Consider the following 18,398-nt stretch of genomic DNA (forward strand, 5'->3'; position numbering starts at 1 on the left):
TGCCAGCTGAGTGACGTGCTGCCACCCACCTCTCTCAAAGTGTCTGCAGATCCAGTTGGTGTTCCTCCCAAATTACAAGTGATCACATGTTCCGACCTTTCGATGCCACTCTAGAATGAACACCTCTGTACACAAGTGGAAAATTCCCAGATAATTCCTCTAGAAGTTAGAATTTTAATCTCCATGAGAAAAGTCCCTCTTGTTAGATGGGATGCTCTGTGATGCTTAAGAGGGAACTAAAGGCCCAAGAGACCTGGCAACTGCTGGATGGTGGCAGTCTGGCTCTTGCCAGGCTGGAGGGACCAGCAGAGAGAGTGGCCCTTCTGTGGCTCCCCTCTCCTCTCCTTGGGTGGACATTCCTGATCAATCCTGGCTGGCTTTCCACCCCTTCTTATCCTCAACACTGTGTTCTGCATAACTCTGACCAATGCCAGGGTGGGACCCGGGAAGAAACCTGCTTCCATTCCTGCCCGAAGCCATCTTCATGAACATGTTTCCAAGAGCCACCTGTGCTTTCTCCCGTGGTTGTTAAGTAGCACAAAACCCACACCTACTGAGACAGAAAGTGAACGCTTGCTTCAGTAGAGACTTTGATGGGATAAATATGAATTCTAGAAATGTCTTATGCTAAATAAGTTTTCTATCTTGTCATAATCCAACTCCACAATGTATAGTCCTACCTCGCTTCCTTTCCTGATTACCACTTTCTCCAAAGATGATTTTAAGTCTTAGATCCTAGATGCTTCAAATATAGAGAGCATCCATTTTTAAAGAATGTAAGGTCTACAGTATTTCCCCCAAACAGAAACTTTCCTTTAGGGTCACAATTGTGACCAATTGGCAAGTGAAAAATAATTGTGAACACTAGGGAATTTAAATCAATGGTAAGGTCTAATTATAGGCCCAGGAATAAAGAAAGAGCTCAGTATTTCTTACCACATTACTGTGCTAAAGTGAAAGCTACTCCAAGCCAAATAAGGAAAGAATGTCAGTCTTTAAAACGTGCTTATCTACTTGTTAGAAGAGAAAAAAAATCACTCCTCATTTTGTTTCTTAGGCCTGAGCACATACACCAATTAGCTTGCCAATTTTTTTTCCAATGCATCTTAACATTTATTATAGAATTCCAAAATAATCTCTTTTTTGTGCTTTATTCTGCTCAAGCTGCACAAATGCCATTTTAATGACTGACTTTGGTAACTATGGGTATAAATTAAGATATAAATATATCCTAATGCCTGGTATAACCTGTCCAAAATACAATAAAAATATCAGATGAGTAAGCGAACAGTTACCTTTGAGAGAATCGCTGTCCGTATGTTGCCTAAAGCTAAAGGTTGTGGGGCAATTGATTCTCACTATTCCTATTCAATCTATTTTACTTTCTTTTTAAATTAACATATAATAATTGTACATATCTATAGAAAAAAATTACACATGCAATCTATAATGACCCAATCAGGGTAACTAGCATTTCCAACTCCTTAAATATATGTCATTTCTTAATGCTGGGGGCCTTTGGACTCTGCTCATTATTTTGAAATACAACCTAAATTCTTGGGTCCTAGAGTTACCCTACTTCATCACAGCTCCATAACTAATTCTACCTATAAAATGTGATTTGGAGCCATTATCTAACCTCTTTCCCCCACCTCTTCTACCCTTCTTAGACTCTAGTGACCACAATTCCAACCCCTTCATTGATGAGATAAATGTTTTTAGTTTCCAGAAATGAGTGAGAATATGTGGTATTTGTGTCTCTGTACCTAGCTTATTTCACTTATCTTGCCATCCTCTAGTTCCATCCAAGTTGTAGCAGGATTTCATTTTTTTCTGGATGAATAATATTCCATCTTGTCTCTGTTACACACTTTCTTTTCTACATATCCATCAATGGTTACTTGCTTGATTCTGCATTCTGGTTATTAGGAATATGGGAGTGGAAGTGTCTCTTGGACATGATTTCATTTCCTATGGGCATATATCCTATACTGGAATTGCTGGATCACATGTGATTCTCTTTTCCATTGAGGAAATGCCAGGCTTCCCCCGACATTCCTTGATCTCTGTATCTAGGTCGGTGTGGTGCACCAGAACTCCCTGTGGAAATGTTCTCTATTTGCAGTCCATGGATTAGCCACTAGACATCTGTGGTTATTAGGCACTAGAAATGTGGCTCAAGAGGAAAAGAGTCTGTGGGATTTGAAACACCCACATGTGCCTGATGGGTACCAAACTGGTCAGCGCAGAAACAGAGCCGTGAGCAGCGTTTTGAAAATACAGTGATGAGACTGATTTGATTTTTGTCTCAAAATCTCTGCAAAATGATGGGAGAAATAAAATGCATACATGATTTTAAATTAAAATCTCAGCCAAATTTGTGTGGAATTTAGTAAAATGTAGGATTTTTATAGAAGAAAACAGGCCCAAGAATGCCAATGTAATTTTGGAAAGAATTGAGGTAAGGGAAGAAGGGGGTGGGACTGTCCCACCAGATCTGAGGACTGTTGTAGCAGTGCGGTGTGAACAGTGAACATCAGTGTGGAGTTGGGCGGGCAGCAGTAGCACCCAATGAAGGGCTGAGGTCAGGTTCCAGCACATGGAAGAATCCCACATCAATGAAGGGAGAGGCAGTATTGTGATTCCAGGGAAAGCACGGATTCTTCAGTTAAGTGGCGTTTAACTAGACAGCGTCCCATATGGAAGAAACAAGTAAAATTATATCCCACCATAGTCTGCACAAAATTAACTTCAGACATGTCCAAATTCACTTTGAAAAAAATACAATTTAAAAAAGAATAAATAAGAGAACGCATTTTAAATCTCAATCAGTCAAGTGCGATTTTTATAGCAAGACTCAAAAAGCAGGAGCTATGAAGGAGACAGGCACATATTACTATACCAGAACTTAAAATTTTTGTAGTTCCCAAGACATTAGAAAGTTAAACCTCAGACTGAGAGGATGGTGAATATGCAACTGTCAAGGAGCAGAATACACAGATACACACATAACTCCCTAGATTCAATCCCCCTCCCCACAAAGAACAGAGTAGACAAGCAGATGACCGACCAGGGCATTCAAAGAAACTGAAACCTGACTGATGAATAAATGTGCAAGATATGTGCAACCTGGAGACAGGGGATGGTAGAAAGGGAGACTGTTCTTCATACCCATGGAACAGGCTAAGTGCCTGAGCCTAGGACAAGCGAGAGCTCGGATGTGGACAGTTGCAGATGTTGCTGGTGAAGTGTGAATCAGGCCACCTCTCTGGGAAGCCGTTGGGAGTACCTAGTCTGAGATTCGAGGCTATTCTTCCTGGTATTTGCCTCAGGTCAATTTTTTGTGCTAACGTGCAAGGGAACATGCACAATCATTGTGATCAGTGAGCAGGACGATTTGTAACTGAAAAATTAAAGCCAGCTAAACACCCTCGAGGAAGAATGGACATGCTGTATTAGGGCCTCCAAGAGAATAATGCGTGGCAGTCAGAGAGGTGGGCTAACTCCTCCTACCAAGGCTGAGCTTCCGAAGTACCCTGTGGAGAGGAGCAGGAGGAGGAGGAGAAGGAGGAGGAGGAGGAGAAGGAGAGGAGGAGGAGGAGGAGGGAAGGAGGCTGCGGCAGAAACACTTGTAGAGTGCAGCACCATTTACTTAAAATCTCAAAGTAATCCAAAGGCTGTCTGCTGCTGTGTGTCCCTCCTGAGTGTTAAAAGCCTGGGACAGATGAGAAGAATGGTAAAATCTCAGCACTAATGACACCTGAGCAGGAGAGGTCCAGGGCCTTTGGGGTCCCACTCATGCGCTGGGAGCTGAGCCCCCAGCATTTGCTACCCCATGGCCTAAGCCCACTTCCCCTCCTGAAGGAAGGGCCCAGTGGCTCCTGAGGAGGGGCAAGAGGAGAGATGGGGGCAGGAAGGCAGAATCTGAAGGGGGTAGGAAGGGGTTTCAGTCAGCTTTTTTTTTGCCACTGTGACCAAAAGACCTGACAAAAGGAGGAAAAGTTGATTTGGAGACTCATGGTTTCTGGGGTCTCAGCCCATAGAAGGCAGCTCCATTCCTTGGGTCTTGAGGTGAGGCTGAGCATCACAATAGAACAGTGTGGTGGAGGAACGTGGCCCAGAAAATGGCACCAAGAAGCCGAAAGCTCCACTCAACAAGGACAAAACATACACCCAAAGGCAGGACCCCAGTGACCCCCACCCCAGCCACACCCTACCTGCCCCCATTACCACTCAGTACTTCCCTCTTAGTGGATTAACGCACTGGTTAGGTTAACACTCTCCTAACCAGTCGTTTGACCTGAAGCCTTCTTGTATTGTCTCACACTTGAGCTTTTAGGGGACACCTAATATCCAAACCACAACAGAAGGAGATTCCAACTGCATCTGTGATGTGTTAGTACTTTGTAACAGTACACCTAAAACAGACATCATCAGATGACCTTTGCTAGCTCTGGGGCTGCTTGGATTTGTTGTTGCTCTTTTTTAAAACAGGTGTCTCACACAGAATTTATGTTTCAAGGGTTGTTGTGGTTTACATTAAAAATGAGAAAGCATTATCCGATGTTATAGAAGAGGGAACTAGCCAATGGCACTGGGCAGTGAGGGGGAGTGGGGATTTGAATCCAGTGGGCCTGGCTCCAACATTTGCACTCCCAGCAAACACAGACACAGGACGCTTTGTCCACCTGGTCAGATTGCTTCATTTTAAAATACCCTGGCCACTATAATACAAAGAAAAAGAGGAGAATTATCTGAGTAGTTCTGCTGGCATTCAGGGTATTTTTGAAGCTCATCCTTGAGCTTCAAATGAGCACTGTGCTCTTTGGGAGTGCAGTGCAAGAGTAGTTGGTAACAGGGTGGTTAGGGAAGGCTTCTGAGACCGGGTGCTGACATCAGAAGCACTTCTTGCTGGACAGTGAGCAGGGAGGGATAGGAGGATGAAATTACCAGAAGAGGGAACTTCATGTACACAGGTCTAGAGTTAGGAAAATTCAAGAAGGATTTGAGGACTAGCACATAGTTCTGTTTGGCTGTCTATGAGAGGAGAATTTGGTGAGGGACATTGGTTAGGACTTTGAAAGAGGGAATGAGATTGACGATTTAATTTGGAAAATAAGGTGAGCACCTTCAAGTTGCACAGTGGAAACAGGATCCTGAGAGCAGGTGGGAGCCCTGAGGGGAGCCCAGGGCAGCCCCCCTAGCTGGGAGAAACTAGGGGCTGAGGAGAGATGGTGGATATGCATGAAAGAAAGGACATACATGAGTGTCCCTTCTAGTCCCAAACAATGATGAGCAGCCACTTCAGTGCACCAGGCACTGCTGGAGGTGGTGGGAGTTCAGAAGTGAAACAAATGGAAAGCTTTCTGTCCTTATGGAATATGAGTGGTAGTAGACACACACAGGTGAGATAAACAAGGTGGATGAGTAAAACTGTCTGATAAACAAATGAATAAAAAACATCTAGATGTCAGATGGTGGGGAAAGCTTCGGAGATGAGACGTTGGAGGGGATGGACTCTGACCACCCCATGTCAGAGTAAAGACCTGGGGCCTGTGCGGTGTTGGGATGATGCCGACATCCTGAGTCTGGGGCCAGGAGAGACCTGTTTATACCAAAAGGAAGCCAGGAGGAGCTGGATTGGGAGGACAGGTTGAGTCGGAGGTGCAGCAGGCAGTTAAGAGACAGATTCTGGAGCATAAGGCTCACAGACCCAGAAGTCACTGCTGAGTAAGTTTCAGCTTCTGAGGTCAGAGAGAGCAAGATATAAAGTATTAGTGTGCAGGTACAGTGTGACCCGAACCACCAGGTGTTTTATCCTGCACAGTTATCTATAGTCCTCAAGCCAGCCCCACAACACTGAGGTTAACTTGGCAGCAAAGAACAACAGTAGTTAAGAGCTAAGGCTTAGGAAGTGCACAGTGTGTGGTGCTCTCCTGGCATTTTACATCTTTTCATCTATTCAGCCCTCACTAAGCGGCCCTATGAGGGAGGGAAGTTCTTAGCCTCACTTGACAGACAGGACAACTGGGGCTGGCCAATTAAATTGTCCAAGGTAACAAGCTGGTGAGGGGATGAGGCCGCTGGAATCAGGATACAGGAGTCTGCATTCTTTTGACCTCTGGGGCCCTTGAAAAAAAGCAAGTTAAAGGTAGAATTCGGGCGGATACCTTTGGGAGGGGCAGTGTCCTAAAGAGGATCTGGGGGAACCCTCAGAACAGGCACAGAAAGGCAGGAGGTTGGGGCACGCAAGAAATGCGCCACCCGTGGTGCCCAGTGGTCCCCCTAGCCAAAGCTGGTGGCCCCAGCTGTCCCAGTGAAGACCTTGCAGCCTGGGCTAAAGCAGAGAGTGGTCCAGAGGCGGATCTGACAGGGCTCTGCGAAATCTCTTGTGAGCAATACAAAAGCTGAAAACACGGATTCAAATCAACCAAACAACTTCCTTCCCGAGTACTCAGGCTAACAGTAGGTCGGAAGGCCCAGGTCAAGGAAACCTGCAGGGGCCTGGCCTTGAGATGGTCCCTCTCACCCTAACCTCAGGGCTCTGAGCAAGTCTCTTAACCCTCGGGGTTGCCCAGCTGCCCTGTTGAATATATCGGGCAATCTCTGAGATGTCGCCAAAATCTAATCCTGCGCTGAGTGGAGGGCCTGGGCAGCTCTTGTGGAAAACTGGCGGCCCGGGCCGAGGGGCGCAGAGCGGCCTCTGTGAGCACAGATGGGAAAATTGCAGTGGGTCCCCCAGGGTCCCGGCCCCCAGACGCCACGACGCGCGCGTGCCCTTGTCCCCTGGGGTTGCTCTCAGGATTTAGAGAGACCCAGCCGAGTGGCTCTGGGAGTGGTTGGTGACCCTGGAACTTTCCTCTTCTGGAGCCTGAATCAGGGCGGATGGCAGAGCAGGCTGCTGGCAGGGACCGAATGGAGCTCCGCGCCAGGCCTGAGGCTGTGCCGGTCACTCGCAGTCCCGGGCCGGGTCCTGGGTCCCTGGCGCGCGGTGGCTCGCAGCCAGGGTTCGCCTCCCGGGTCCCGCCGAGCTCCCACCCGGACCCCACGCGCCCGCGGCAGCACCTCCTGGGACCAGGGACTGCGGAGGGCGCCCGCGGCGGGGAGGCGGGGGCCGCCGGGAGCAGGAGGAGCGGCGGCCGCGGGCGCAGCGCCAAGGCGAGTGAGGCGGGTGGCGCGGGGGAGGCGGCGGGGTAAAGAGCGGCCGCCAGCGGGGCCCGCGGGTCACTCCGAGGCCCGGCGGCGGGCGGCAGGACGCGCTCGCTGGGTCGCGCGGCGGCGGCAGGCGCACCATGCCCTCCTTCGACGAGGCGCTGCTGCGGGCCGGCGAGTTCGGGCGCTTCCAGCGGCGCGTGTTCCTGCTGCTGTGCCTGACCGGCGTCACCTTCGCCTTCCTGTTCGTCGGCGTGGTCTTCCTAGGCAGCCAGCCCGACCACTACTGGTGCCGCGGGCCGAGCGCCGCGGCGCTGGCCGAGCGCTGCGGCTGGAGCCCGGAGGAGGAGTGGAACCGCACCGCGCCCGCCCTCCGCGGCCCCGCGCCCTCCGAGCGCCGCGGCGACGGCAGCTGCCAGCGCTACCTCCTGGAGGCGGCCAACGCCAGCGCCGCTGCGGGGGCGCTCAGCTGCGCAGACCCGCTCGCCGCCTTCCCCAACCGCTCCGCGCCCCTCGTGCCGTGCCGCGGCGGCTGGCGCTACGCCCAGGCCCACTCCACCATCATCAGCGAGGTAAGGGCGCGTCCGCGGCGCTGCCCGCCGGGCGCCGCGGCGACAGAGCCGGGACCTAGAGTCTCGGCGGGACGCGCCTGTCGCCCCAGGGAAGCCGGCGGGAGAGACGACGCTCCGGGTTCCCGCGACTCGGCAGGTTTGAAAAGCTGGCCAGGAGGGATAGGTTGGCTACCTTGGGGGACCAACACGTTCCTCCCACACGTGGAAGTGCTGCGTCGACAGGCCAGGAAAAGCTTTTCCCCCGCCAGCGAGTTACGGAGAGATGCTTGGATTTCAGGTGTGAAAGGAAACGCTCCTAGAAGCGAGTCACAGAGCTTCCCACACACCTGCGCCGCAAACAATGCGCAGCGCCTCCGACGTGCGCACGGTGTGGGTGTGGACCCAGGATTGGAGATTATGGGTCTCCTCGTGGCAGGGAACTTCTGTCTCTGGGGCCAGTGACCTTGCCAGTCTGGATGGGCTCTTGGTCTCCAGGGAGCAAAGGAGAGGGGAAATGTTTGAAGGCAGCACAACTTTTCCCAGTGGCCCAAGTGATTATTTGAAATGCAAACGGACAGAGGTCAAGGCTCTCCAGGGAGAATGGCTTTGGTAAAATTGCTTTGGGGCAAAGAGCGACATCTGAGAGAAGTTGGGAGAGCTGAGATATTGGACCAAAGTTTACGGTTTTTTCCTGCTGATAAACTACGGGAAAAGAGTAGGACGGGCTGCAAGCCTTACAAAGTGGGCTCCCTTTCACCCGAAGTGGCTGCTGGATTGGGGGGAGGGGGTTAGTCCCCCTGCATGGATGGGTGTGTGTACATGCAGCACCTTTGGAGGTCAGGTCTCCCCGTTTCTGCCCCCTGCTGGGCTGGCAGTGTGGTTTATGGGTTGGCATTTAGTAATACCCCCAGAAACTGCCTCAATTGAGCCCAACTCACGAGGATAAGCGGTTTATTGGATATTGACTACTTAACTTTTACAAAATGAATGTGTTAGGTAAATGGAGAAAAAATAGTCTTGATCTCAGTTTTGTTATAAACATTTTTAAAGCACCTACTTAGATAGTGGGGAACCACTGAATGGGGAGGTAGGACCAACGCTATGAATGCTCTTTGGTTGGTGACCTCATGTATCTGGAGTTGGGATACAGATGCTTGAGGCTCTACTTGTTCTAGAAGGCCACTGTGGGCACTTTAGCATACTGACTGGTCCTATGAGAAGTGCCCATGACACCCAGCTGGGGTGTGTGGGGTGTGTGTGTGTGTTTGGGGTCCTTTCATTTCTACTTAATCCCTGGGTGGGCTGAGGACTGCTGTGTAAGCCGTGGTGGTCTCCTTGTTAGGAACTTCACAGTGACATGGATAGAGAGAGGCCTTGGTGAGCGGGTGCTATCGCTTGTGCTTCTCCAGGGCTGCACCCTGTGGGTGGCTGCTTCGCTGCACTCAGCAGGGCTGGTTATGCTTGCTTCCCAAGACAACCAGAGGAGCCTGGTTCCCAAAGACATTTAAAAATGAAGAGCAAAATGAGCCCTAAAAAGCAAAATGCACACACCCTTGAGTGAGATAATCCTTGAGAGAGAAAAATCTGTACATTAATGCTCTGACAGGTACTTCAGAAATATTATATGGTTGCAGGTTACTAGCATTCCAGGTTATTTCAAGGTGGTCTTATGAAGGTCAGGGGCTCCTAAACATGGCATGGAATGGTGGAAAGTCAGGAGACAGGTCACGGCATGGTCTCTAGCTAAACTGTGCGGCTCAGGTTAAGTCACATAACCTCTTTGGGTTTAGCTTTCTCATTTGCAAAAGTAGGCAATCCTACCAATGCCATCATTGTCATCAGCAGCTTACCACTCAGTGTGCTCAGAACAATGATGAAACATTTTCCAGGATATTCAGAATGCACCTCTTAAAGCCACAGACAAGTTTTTGAAATATAATGCAGAAATTTCTTTCTTAAATCCAAAATAGTTTTGTGTTCTTTTGGCTTGTTTGTCTTTCATGTTTTGACTCTTAAGAGGAAGCCACCATGTATTCAGGAAGTTCAGCCATCCAAAATAACTCAGTCTCTCTTGGGGTCCTGTGTGGCTAATATTTTGCTGCCTTTGTTCTTGAATATGAACCAATTCATTTTTTGTTCTTTCAAATTCTGTCAGGGTGATGAAAGGCATGCCAATTCTATCCTCAGCTAACATTTTGAACCCCAAGAATTTTCATAGATCTGAGTCTAAGACAGGAATCATGCAAAGGGGGGGGGGGTTATTGAGAGAGTTTAGCAAATAGATGGGCTCCATATGGCTATAGTACTTAATCCTTGCTGCATTGTGGGGGAGATGTCATTGTCCTTACTTTATAGGAGGGAGACCTGAGGCCAGAGATGTTAGAGGACCTGCTAGGGTCCCATAGAGTTTATGTAGCCAAACTGGATTAGAATCCAGTCTTGATGGGAAATGGTGCTCCTTCCCCCTTGTGGCACCTGAGTTGTTCAGATAAGTCCATGAAACATGACACTTGGCAACTTGGTTGCACTTTTGTTTTTGGTTCCTAGCGGGCCCTCTGGCCAGCATGACATTTTGTTTCCTTTGGTGTTTCTGGGAACCACAGTTAGCCAGGCTGGCCACTGAGGGGCTGCTTCTCTTGGAGGGAATGGTTCTCTCCTCTTTGAGCAAATGTTGCAAAATGAACACTTATAGATCTCATCCACTCTCTTCCCAGCTTGCAACTGGAAATATCTCCAAGGAGCTAAGTCCAGAGCCAGTGTCAAGTGCAGGGTGGTTTCAAGCCAACTCCCCACTTGTGTCAAGGGAAGGCAGTCAGTTTCTCACCTCCCTCCAACTTCCTCAATGTAGACTTTCTCATATCTGTGTCTCAGCTTTATCTAGTTGTCAGACACCGCACAACTAAACGTGATACAAAGCAGACAAGCAAGTAAGAGCCCTCACCCGCCAAATGTCGCACTCCACTCCCAGGGTGGGGTCTTTAAGGTTGATGTGAAGTGCCAGGGTCCAGCCCCAGCCAGGGGTCCTGAAGGATGAGTGGTGTCGGTGAAAGAAGAAGAGACAGGACAACAGGTTGCAAGTTACGAGCAGCCTCCAGAAGGATCTGCTGCCCCTAGAGGGGCCTTTATTTTTATACCTTTTTTTTTTTTTTTTTGCAGGTATTTTTTCAGGTAGTTAATGGATAGTCTCAAAGCCTGAAACTTCTTTGATTTACATAATTTTCAAGAGTTACAATCTTTTCTGACATACATTGATTACGTAAGATATTGAGTACATTGTTTAAAATATTTTCCTGTAACCTTTGCCAATCATGATTAAGCTTTTACATTTTCACCTCAATCACTAGGTGCTAGGCTACACAACTAGACCACATGCCTCACTTTTAACTTTAAAGCACACCTATAATTATTTCATTAACCTTTAACTTTAAAGCATACCTATGATTATTGGTAAGCTTTCTTCTAATCTAAAGCCAGTAAAACACACTTAAAATAGTGAAAGCCCACTACTTAAAAGCCTACTACTCTGAAGTGCCTCTAAAATATATCTATATTAATCTTACATTATTCTATTTTTAATTTCCAATATAATTTCCTTTTTTATATGATCTATTTAATTGCCTTCTTAAAGAGCTTCTTTGATCCTTGGTCAAAGTACACCATTTCTTTCTTCTTCTTTTTTTTTTTTTTTTAAGTACACCAATTCTTATGTCTTTGTAATCTTTAACCACAGGGCAGGCTCTACACCTCAACTGATTTGCCATTAATATTAACTATACAACTAAAGATATGAAAAATTGTGCTTTCTATATGTAATAAGAATTATAACGCATTCCACTGTTATATATAAATTTTAAAAATATTAACTATGTGTTTCCCATTCCCATCATAAATTCCTGTGTAAGGCAAAGGAGAGTCTGTTAGTAGGGAGAATGTATGTTGCACAGGTTGTGGCTTTAGAAGGGGGGCCGGGCTTAGTGTAAATTGTTAAGCTTTTCTTAGGAACCTTGATTTGCAATCTTTTTTTTGCATGAATTTCTTGAGGAATAACACTATTGTTTGTATCCTGAGAGATTGTGAAATGCACCTTGGGGCATGTCTTAATTCTGGAAATTTGCCTGCAATCTCAGGCAACATGTACTTTCATTATGGATTGACATCTGCCCTATTATCCATATCATGAGTATCGTAAACAAAACACTTCCAGATGGTGCCGCCCTGCAGTAGCATCCCCCAGGCTGTGACCCCTGTCAGACAGCGGGTGCAGGGACACTTTTACCAGTGAGGATTTTGAGGATTTTAAAACATGCCTGGATGGAAGAAAATAAAACAAAACTAAGAACCTCTCGAGTCTACCACAGGCTTCAGAGCACCTTTAAAAACAGACTGATAATTACTTTTCCTTTCAAGATCATTTTTCCTCCAGAACAAAAAGGAGGTGAACTTGAGGCTGGTGCTGTCTGTTGAAGAGAGTGCTGCTGGCTGCTCTCAGGGGCCCTCGGCATCCTTCCTGGGTCTCTTGCTTTGCTTCCTGCACATCTGCCCCAGGACACAGGCCAACCAGGTGGGGCATCCCAGGTCATCAGCGCCAGCACCGCCTATCTTCCCGAGGATGTGTCAGGCCTGGAGTCACACTGGGGCAGATGCACGTCTGGATTGGAGTCTGTGGCTTGCTGTGGGCATTTCAGAAAGTATGGACCTTTGTGTTGTCTTCGTTTCTAATATCCTCTGTGCTGTCTCTCTTTTTTGCTGAATTAATCTCGACATCAGAGAGTTTGTAACATTATTGCTTTGGACCCCGAGTGGGGCACTGTTTGTTCCCTGCTTCATCATCTCTCCCCTTTCTTATTGGTCTCATTATTGGGGTTCTTCGTGGTGTACTTTTGAACTTGAATGCTGAGCTCAGTTACTTCCCATCTTTCTCTTTTCCTAGTGTAAATATTTAAAGCTACAAATCTGCTTCAGTGAACTTCTTTGGCTGCATCTCCACAAGTTTTGAAATGTGAATTTTTTTATTCCATTCTGTTAGATTTTTATCATTATTCTTTGACCTAGGATTTATTTGGAGGCTTATTATTAAACTTCAAATGTATGCTGATGCTTCTATCTTTTTATTGTTGCCTTCTTATTTAACTGCAGTGGGGCAGAAAATGCAGTGTGTATGATACAGATTCTTTGAATTTTATTGAATTAATTTTATGGTCTTGTAAGAGTCACTTTGATGGGGCTGGGGATGTGGCTCAAGCGGTAGCGAGCTCGCCTGGCATGCGTGCGGCCCGGGTTCGATCCTCAGCACCACATACCAACAAAGATGTTGTGTCCTCCGAGAACTAAAAAATAAGTATTAAAAATTCTCTCTCTCTCTCTCCCCCTCCTCTTTAAAAAAAAAAAAAAGTCACTTTGATAAGTGTTCCACACATGATAGCAAAGAATGCATGGTCTTTAGCTATTGGTGGCTATAGAATTTTACAGATGTTCAATATTCGAAGCTTATTAGTTTATCCTATTAAATTATTTTAATTAAATTTTATGTACTTGGTCTATCAATAATTAAAGAAGAACATTGAAATTTGTCATTATTTTGGTCAGTTTGTAAGTTTCTCCTTATATTTCCAGATTTCAAAATTCATATACCGGAGGCAACTTTACTGAATGCATATGCACACCAATTTTTAATTTTTAAAAAATCATCACAGTGAATTGAACTTTTTATGATAGTATAGGACCCTATGTAAAATCCATGATGCATTTTATCTGATATTAATATAGCCACTTTAGCTCCAGCTTTATCCATGACTTTCAAACTTCCCATGTTTTAATAGTTTTGTGTGATTCTTATAAAAATATATATAACTTGATTTTGCTTTTATCTAATGTGCTCAGTCTCCTTGTACTTGTCTGCTCTCTGTCACTATGACAAAATACCTGAGATGGTCAATTTATAAGGAGGAAAGTTTTATTTTGGCTCATGGTTTCAGAGGCTGAGGTCTCTTGGCCCTCACTTTGGGCCTGTGGTGAGGCAGCAGTCGTGGCCGACGCCTGTTCGCCTCATGGCGGAGACGAGAGGTGGCGGCTTGGGTTGCAATCTCTCCTTTGAGGAGAAGCCTCAGTGACCCAGCTTCCTAAAGGTTCCCCTGCCTCCTAATAGCACCCTAGTTTGATGGTCATGCCTTTGGGGAACTTTAAGATCCAAACCCTAACAATCCTTTAATGCACTAGTCTCTTGAAATTTGCTGTATAATTGATAGATTTGGGTTGTTATGCCATAGATCACTTTCTTTATCTTGTCCTGTCTGTATTTTTCTTAAACAAGTCCTTTGTTTTTTATATTCTATTTTACTTCTTCCTTTATTTTTATGAAATTTAGGTCCTTTATTTCCTCTTTGTGTGTGTGTGTGTGTGTGTGTGTGTGTGTGTGATTACTCTTGAAAATTTCACTAAGCTTCCTTAATAGAGCCTAAATTTAATGTTGTGGCTTCCTCCTAGACAATTTGAGGTCTTCAACTCTTTAATTCATCACGTATGAGCAGCCCGTGTTCTCGGTCCGAGGTGTGTTAGTAACTGATGGTTCTGTGTGGCTCCCTGTGCTTGCTGGGCATTCCAAAAGGCATCTTCTCTCTCCCCTTCCTTCTGAACTAAAACTTTTAAGTGTTTCTTTATGTTTATCTAGAGGTATCGATGTTTTGAATTTTTTGTCTATATGAAACTGTGTTTCTCCCATCATTATTCTTGAAAGTTAATTTTTAAAAAATTTTTTTTTTAGTTTTGATAGACCCTTATTTATTTGCTTATTTATATGTGGTGCTGGGAATTGAAACCAGTGCCTCATATGTACGAGGAAATGCTCTACCTCTGAGCTACAACTCCAGCCCCGAAAGTTAGTTTTGCTAGATAAATAATTCTCAGTGGTCAGTTATTTTCCCTCAGGTTGGATCTGCTAGGAAGCTCCCATTTTGCTTTGGAGAGGTCTGTTGTCCACCTGACTGTCCTTCCGTTGTAGGTGATCCGCTTTTCTTTGGGGCTGTGTCTAAGTGGGTGTTTGTTTGTTTGTTATCCATCTTGATGTACATTGTCTCTATAAATATCTGGCACAGGTAGGCAGTGGATGAGGATTTGTGAGTGAATGAATGCTTCATTCTCTATGACTATGAACTTGGTTCTCTAATCAGTCCTGGGAAATTCTCAGCTCTTATCTCTTCAGTGTTGCTTTTTCCATACTCTGGTTTTCCCTTCTCAGATGCTGATTAGACCCAAGTTGACTTTTTTTTTTCCCTTCACCACTTTCTCTCATATTTCCCATTTCTGAATCTGTATTGTGATTTTTTTAAAATCTATCTTCCAGATAACTTTCTGTCAGTATCAAATATGCTGTTAAATCCATCCATTGAACTTTTAATTTTAATATTTTTTATTTTTTATTTAATTTATTATTTATTTATTTAATATTGAAGTTATATTTGATATTTTTCCAATATGCCTGGTTGTCTGTTGGTCTCTTCTTTCTTTTTTTTTTATTGTTGGTCGTTCAAAACATTACATAGTTCTTAATATATCATATTTCACAGTTTGATTCAAGTGGGTTATGAACTCCCATTTTTACCCCGTATACAGATTACTGTATCACATCAGTTACACTTCCATTGATTTACATATTGCCATTCTAGTGACTGATGTATTCTGCTGTCTATCCTATTCTCTACTATCCCCCTTCCCCTCCCCTCCCCTCCCCTCCCCTTTTCTCTCTCTACCCCTCTACTGTAAATCATTTCTTCCACTTGTATTATTTTTCTCTTACCCCTCCTTTCCTCTTATATGTAATTTTCTCTTTTCAGTTTCTTCAAGTACTTTACACTTGCTACCTCTGTATTTTGCATCTGGTAAATGCCTGACATCTTGGTGTTTAAACCTGTTGTCATCTACTGTGTGTTTGGTGCGTGTTGATGGGAAGCCTGGCTCCCTCCAGAGAGGATTAGCACTGTCACTTTGGGAACTGGGGGACCATCCACCAGCCTGGAGTCCTTTCCCCTTCCCAACCACCTGGCTGAGTCTGGAGCAGCGAAGCTGTTGTCTGTTTTCACTGGAGGTGAGCGGTTTTCCCTCACTTCCTGAAACACCAGCCACTCAACAAGGACATTTTATAGTGAGTCTTGTTTTCAGCATGAGTCCCTTAAAATAACTATCACTTTTTGTTGATGACAAGTGTTTTAATAATTTAGTAATTTTTTTTTTTTTAATGAAAGAAAAGCAGGACCCTAGTCACTCAGTAGCAGTCACTCAGTAGCAGTCTGCTGCCTGGCCCAGGTAGCAGAGAGGCTGAACAGACCCACCTGGCCATGTTTTTGGATCCCAGAACTACAAGGAAAGTGTGTGCAATAGAATCTTTGAGAACAGGCAGGCAGCTTCTGCGTCTCTCTGGCAGCTGATGTTTTGAGTACCAACACTTATTCAGCCTTTGTCGTAGGCTACCACAGGGCTAGGCTGGGATGCTCCCAAGAATGAGATTCATCCTTGGGAGGGAGAACAGCCCTGAGACAATGGCATGATGTGATGAGCGGGTGGAACTGAAGGGTGACTGGGGCAGAATGCACACTGACCTGGACCTCAGCCTCAGAGGTCAGGGAGGGGTCAAGACAAAAGTATGAGGAAAGGGGTGCCAGGTTCTCTTCCACTGCAGCTGAAATTTGCTGACCCTGATCTAGCATGACAAAGCACTAATAAACTTGCCCTAAATGTAAAAATAAAACATCTGTTGGATACCGATTTGCCCTTGAAGGGAGGATAACAGTACTCTTCCTCGGGGACACACAGCTGGGTCACATTTTCTAGTTTTCCTGGCAGCTTGTGGGGCCTTATGTGTAAGTTCTGGTCACTGATGTTGGGGGAAGCATCATGTGACACTGCAGGGCCCAGAGCCAAAATGACCTTCCTCATTGCAGCCCACCTGCTGCTTCTCCTCCTGTACCTGACACCTGAGAACCTGATGCACTAGAGGATGAGGGAGTCCCAGGAGGGAAAAGGGTCAGTTTTCAGGCGTCTGCAGGATGGCAGTCCCTCTCCTCATCCCTCTTCTTTCTCTACTAGTTAACCTGTGTGAGAATATGGAAATATGAGCCAAAAACAAACTTTCTTGTGTTAAGCCCCTGAGATTGATGGGGGTGTTTGTTATAGCTCTTACTGTTAGCCTAACCTGATTAATACATTTTGGTCTGTTTCCTGGTCAGACAGAGATAACAAGGCTGCAGGCACCTCATCAAAGGCAGGGAAGCTAGCACTTTGAAGAGAGCCCTGCCTTGCCTGGTGCACAATCCACCCATGATCCCAGCACCGACTGTCTCCTCTCCAGGTTTTGTCCCCACGCGCCTCCTGTCTTCCCTAGGCGCCTGCACATGTCTTCTTCTTTTCTCAAAATAACCTTTGTTTGTGAAGCCATTCCACTTTTACCCTAAAATATAGCTTAGAGTTTCCTGGTTCAGAAGAGCCTCCCCTACCCCAAACCTGCCTGGGGCTGGGCTTGGTTGCCTTCGTCTGCCTAACAAACAGCCTCACTGCCTGCTGTGGTGTGAGTGGCCACCACCCTCAGCATTCCCGGAGTGTCCAGAGGCAGATGCTTTGTCCCCCAGCGCCTAACACAGAATTTAGTAAATATTTGTAAAATTCGTGAGTGAACAAGAAAGGGGCTCATTCGTCAATCAATCCCCCTACAGCCAACCTTGAAGCTGATGTTGCAGGCTGACAAAAGCCCCTTCCCCCGACTGTGCACAGTCCCCGGGCTCCCTCCCCAGTCCGGGGAGGTGTTGACAAGCCATGGGGCCCTCAAGGCCCTGCAGCACCCGCCCCCACAGGCCTCTGGCAGGAGGGAGAACAGATCTCCACCCACTGGGCTCTGTCTTCACGTGGGTTCTGTTGCCTGCAGGAGCCTAATTTGGGGGCTGTGACGTGGAACGTGACGGAAGCAGGAAGGAGAGACTGCTGGCTCCTCAGGGCCGTCATTTTTATGTGCTGACGTCCATTGTGCAGGAAAGCCTTCTCTCAGCTGTCCTGGCTCTGCTCAGCGCCCGTGTCGTCAGCCGCCACTTCAGGGGCAGCTGGGCACAGGCACTGGCCCGGCGGGCAGCAAGGGGCATGGGGGGCCTGGCACCCACAGTTCCAGGCTCGGCCTCGAGCCCTCAAGGCTGTGGAGACAGAGCGAATGCAGCCTGGCTTTCAGGGAAAATAAAGCCTTTCCCTCCTCCTCCTCCTCCTCCTCCTTCTTCTTTTTTTCCGTCTTAAGCCATAACCAAGAAAGGAGCTTGTTTCTGGTGAGGAAAATGCAAAGCTCGTTGGCATTCTTGAGGTAGCTTTGGAGAACACCAGGGGCCCGTGAGCCTGTGGAGTGATGGCCAGGTGGGTGACAGGTCAGACCAGCTCTTCCAGGGTGCTGCGCTCCTGCTTTCTTCTGTGTTTGATAAAACAGTAGAACCGAGGGGCTGGTACTTGTGTGACCATTACCATAAGGGCTGGAGTGAGTGTGGTTTGTTTTAATTCCTGTTTTAAACTGTGTGGCTGTTTTAGTGCTGGGTGGTGTGGGCCCAACACAGCGCCCCCTCCCAAAATGCAAGACCAGCTCTGTGCAGGAAGAACTCTCATGGGGCGCTGGGAATGCCGGGAGGGAGCGGGGTGACTGCTGCCAAGTGGTCCTAAACCCTCGGACATTAGTCT

At 46.7% G+C, this 18,398-nt stretch overlaps 1 protein-coding gene across 1 annotated transcript in view; it reads left to right on the plus strand.

Moving 5' to 3' along the window:
* The first annotated feature begins 7,173 nt into the window (after positions 1-7,173).
* SLC22A3 (solute carrier family 22 member 3) overlaps positions 7,174-18,398 on the plus strand; it is an 88,701-nt gene continuing 77,476 nt past the window's right edge. The window contains exon 1 of the mRNA XM_081295317.1: positions 7,174-7,724. Within this exon, the coding sequence (XP_081151443.1) occupies positions 7,293-7,724 (432 nt within the window). The 5' untranslated portion in view covers positions 7,174-7,292. The remainder of the gene's footprint in view (positions 7,725-18,398) is intronic.

The sequence above is a fragment of the Spermophilus citellus genome (genome assembly GCF_964194105.1).
Source record: "Spermophilus citellus genome assembly, chromosome: 5".
NCBI lineage: Eukaryota > Metazoa > Chordata > Mammalia > Rodentia > Sciuridae > Spermophilus > Spermophilus citellus.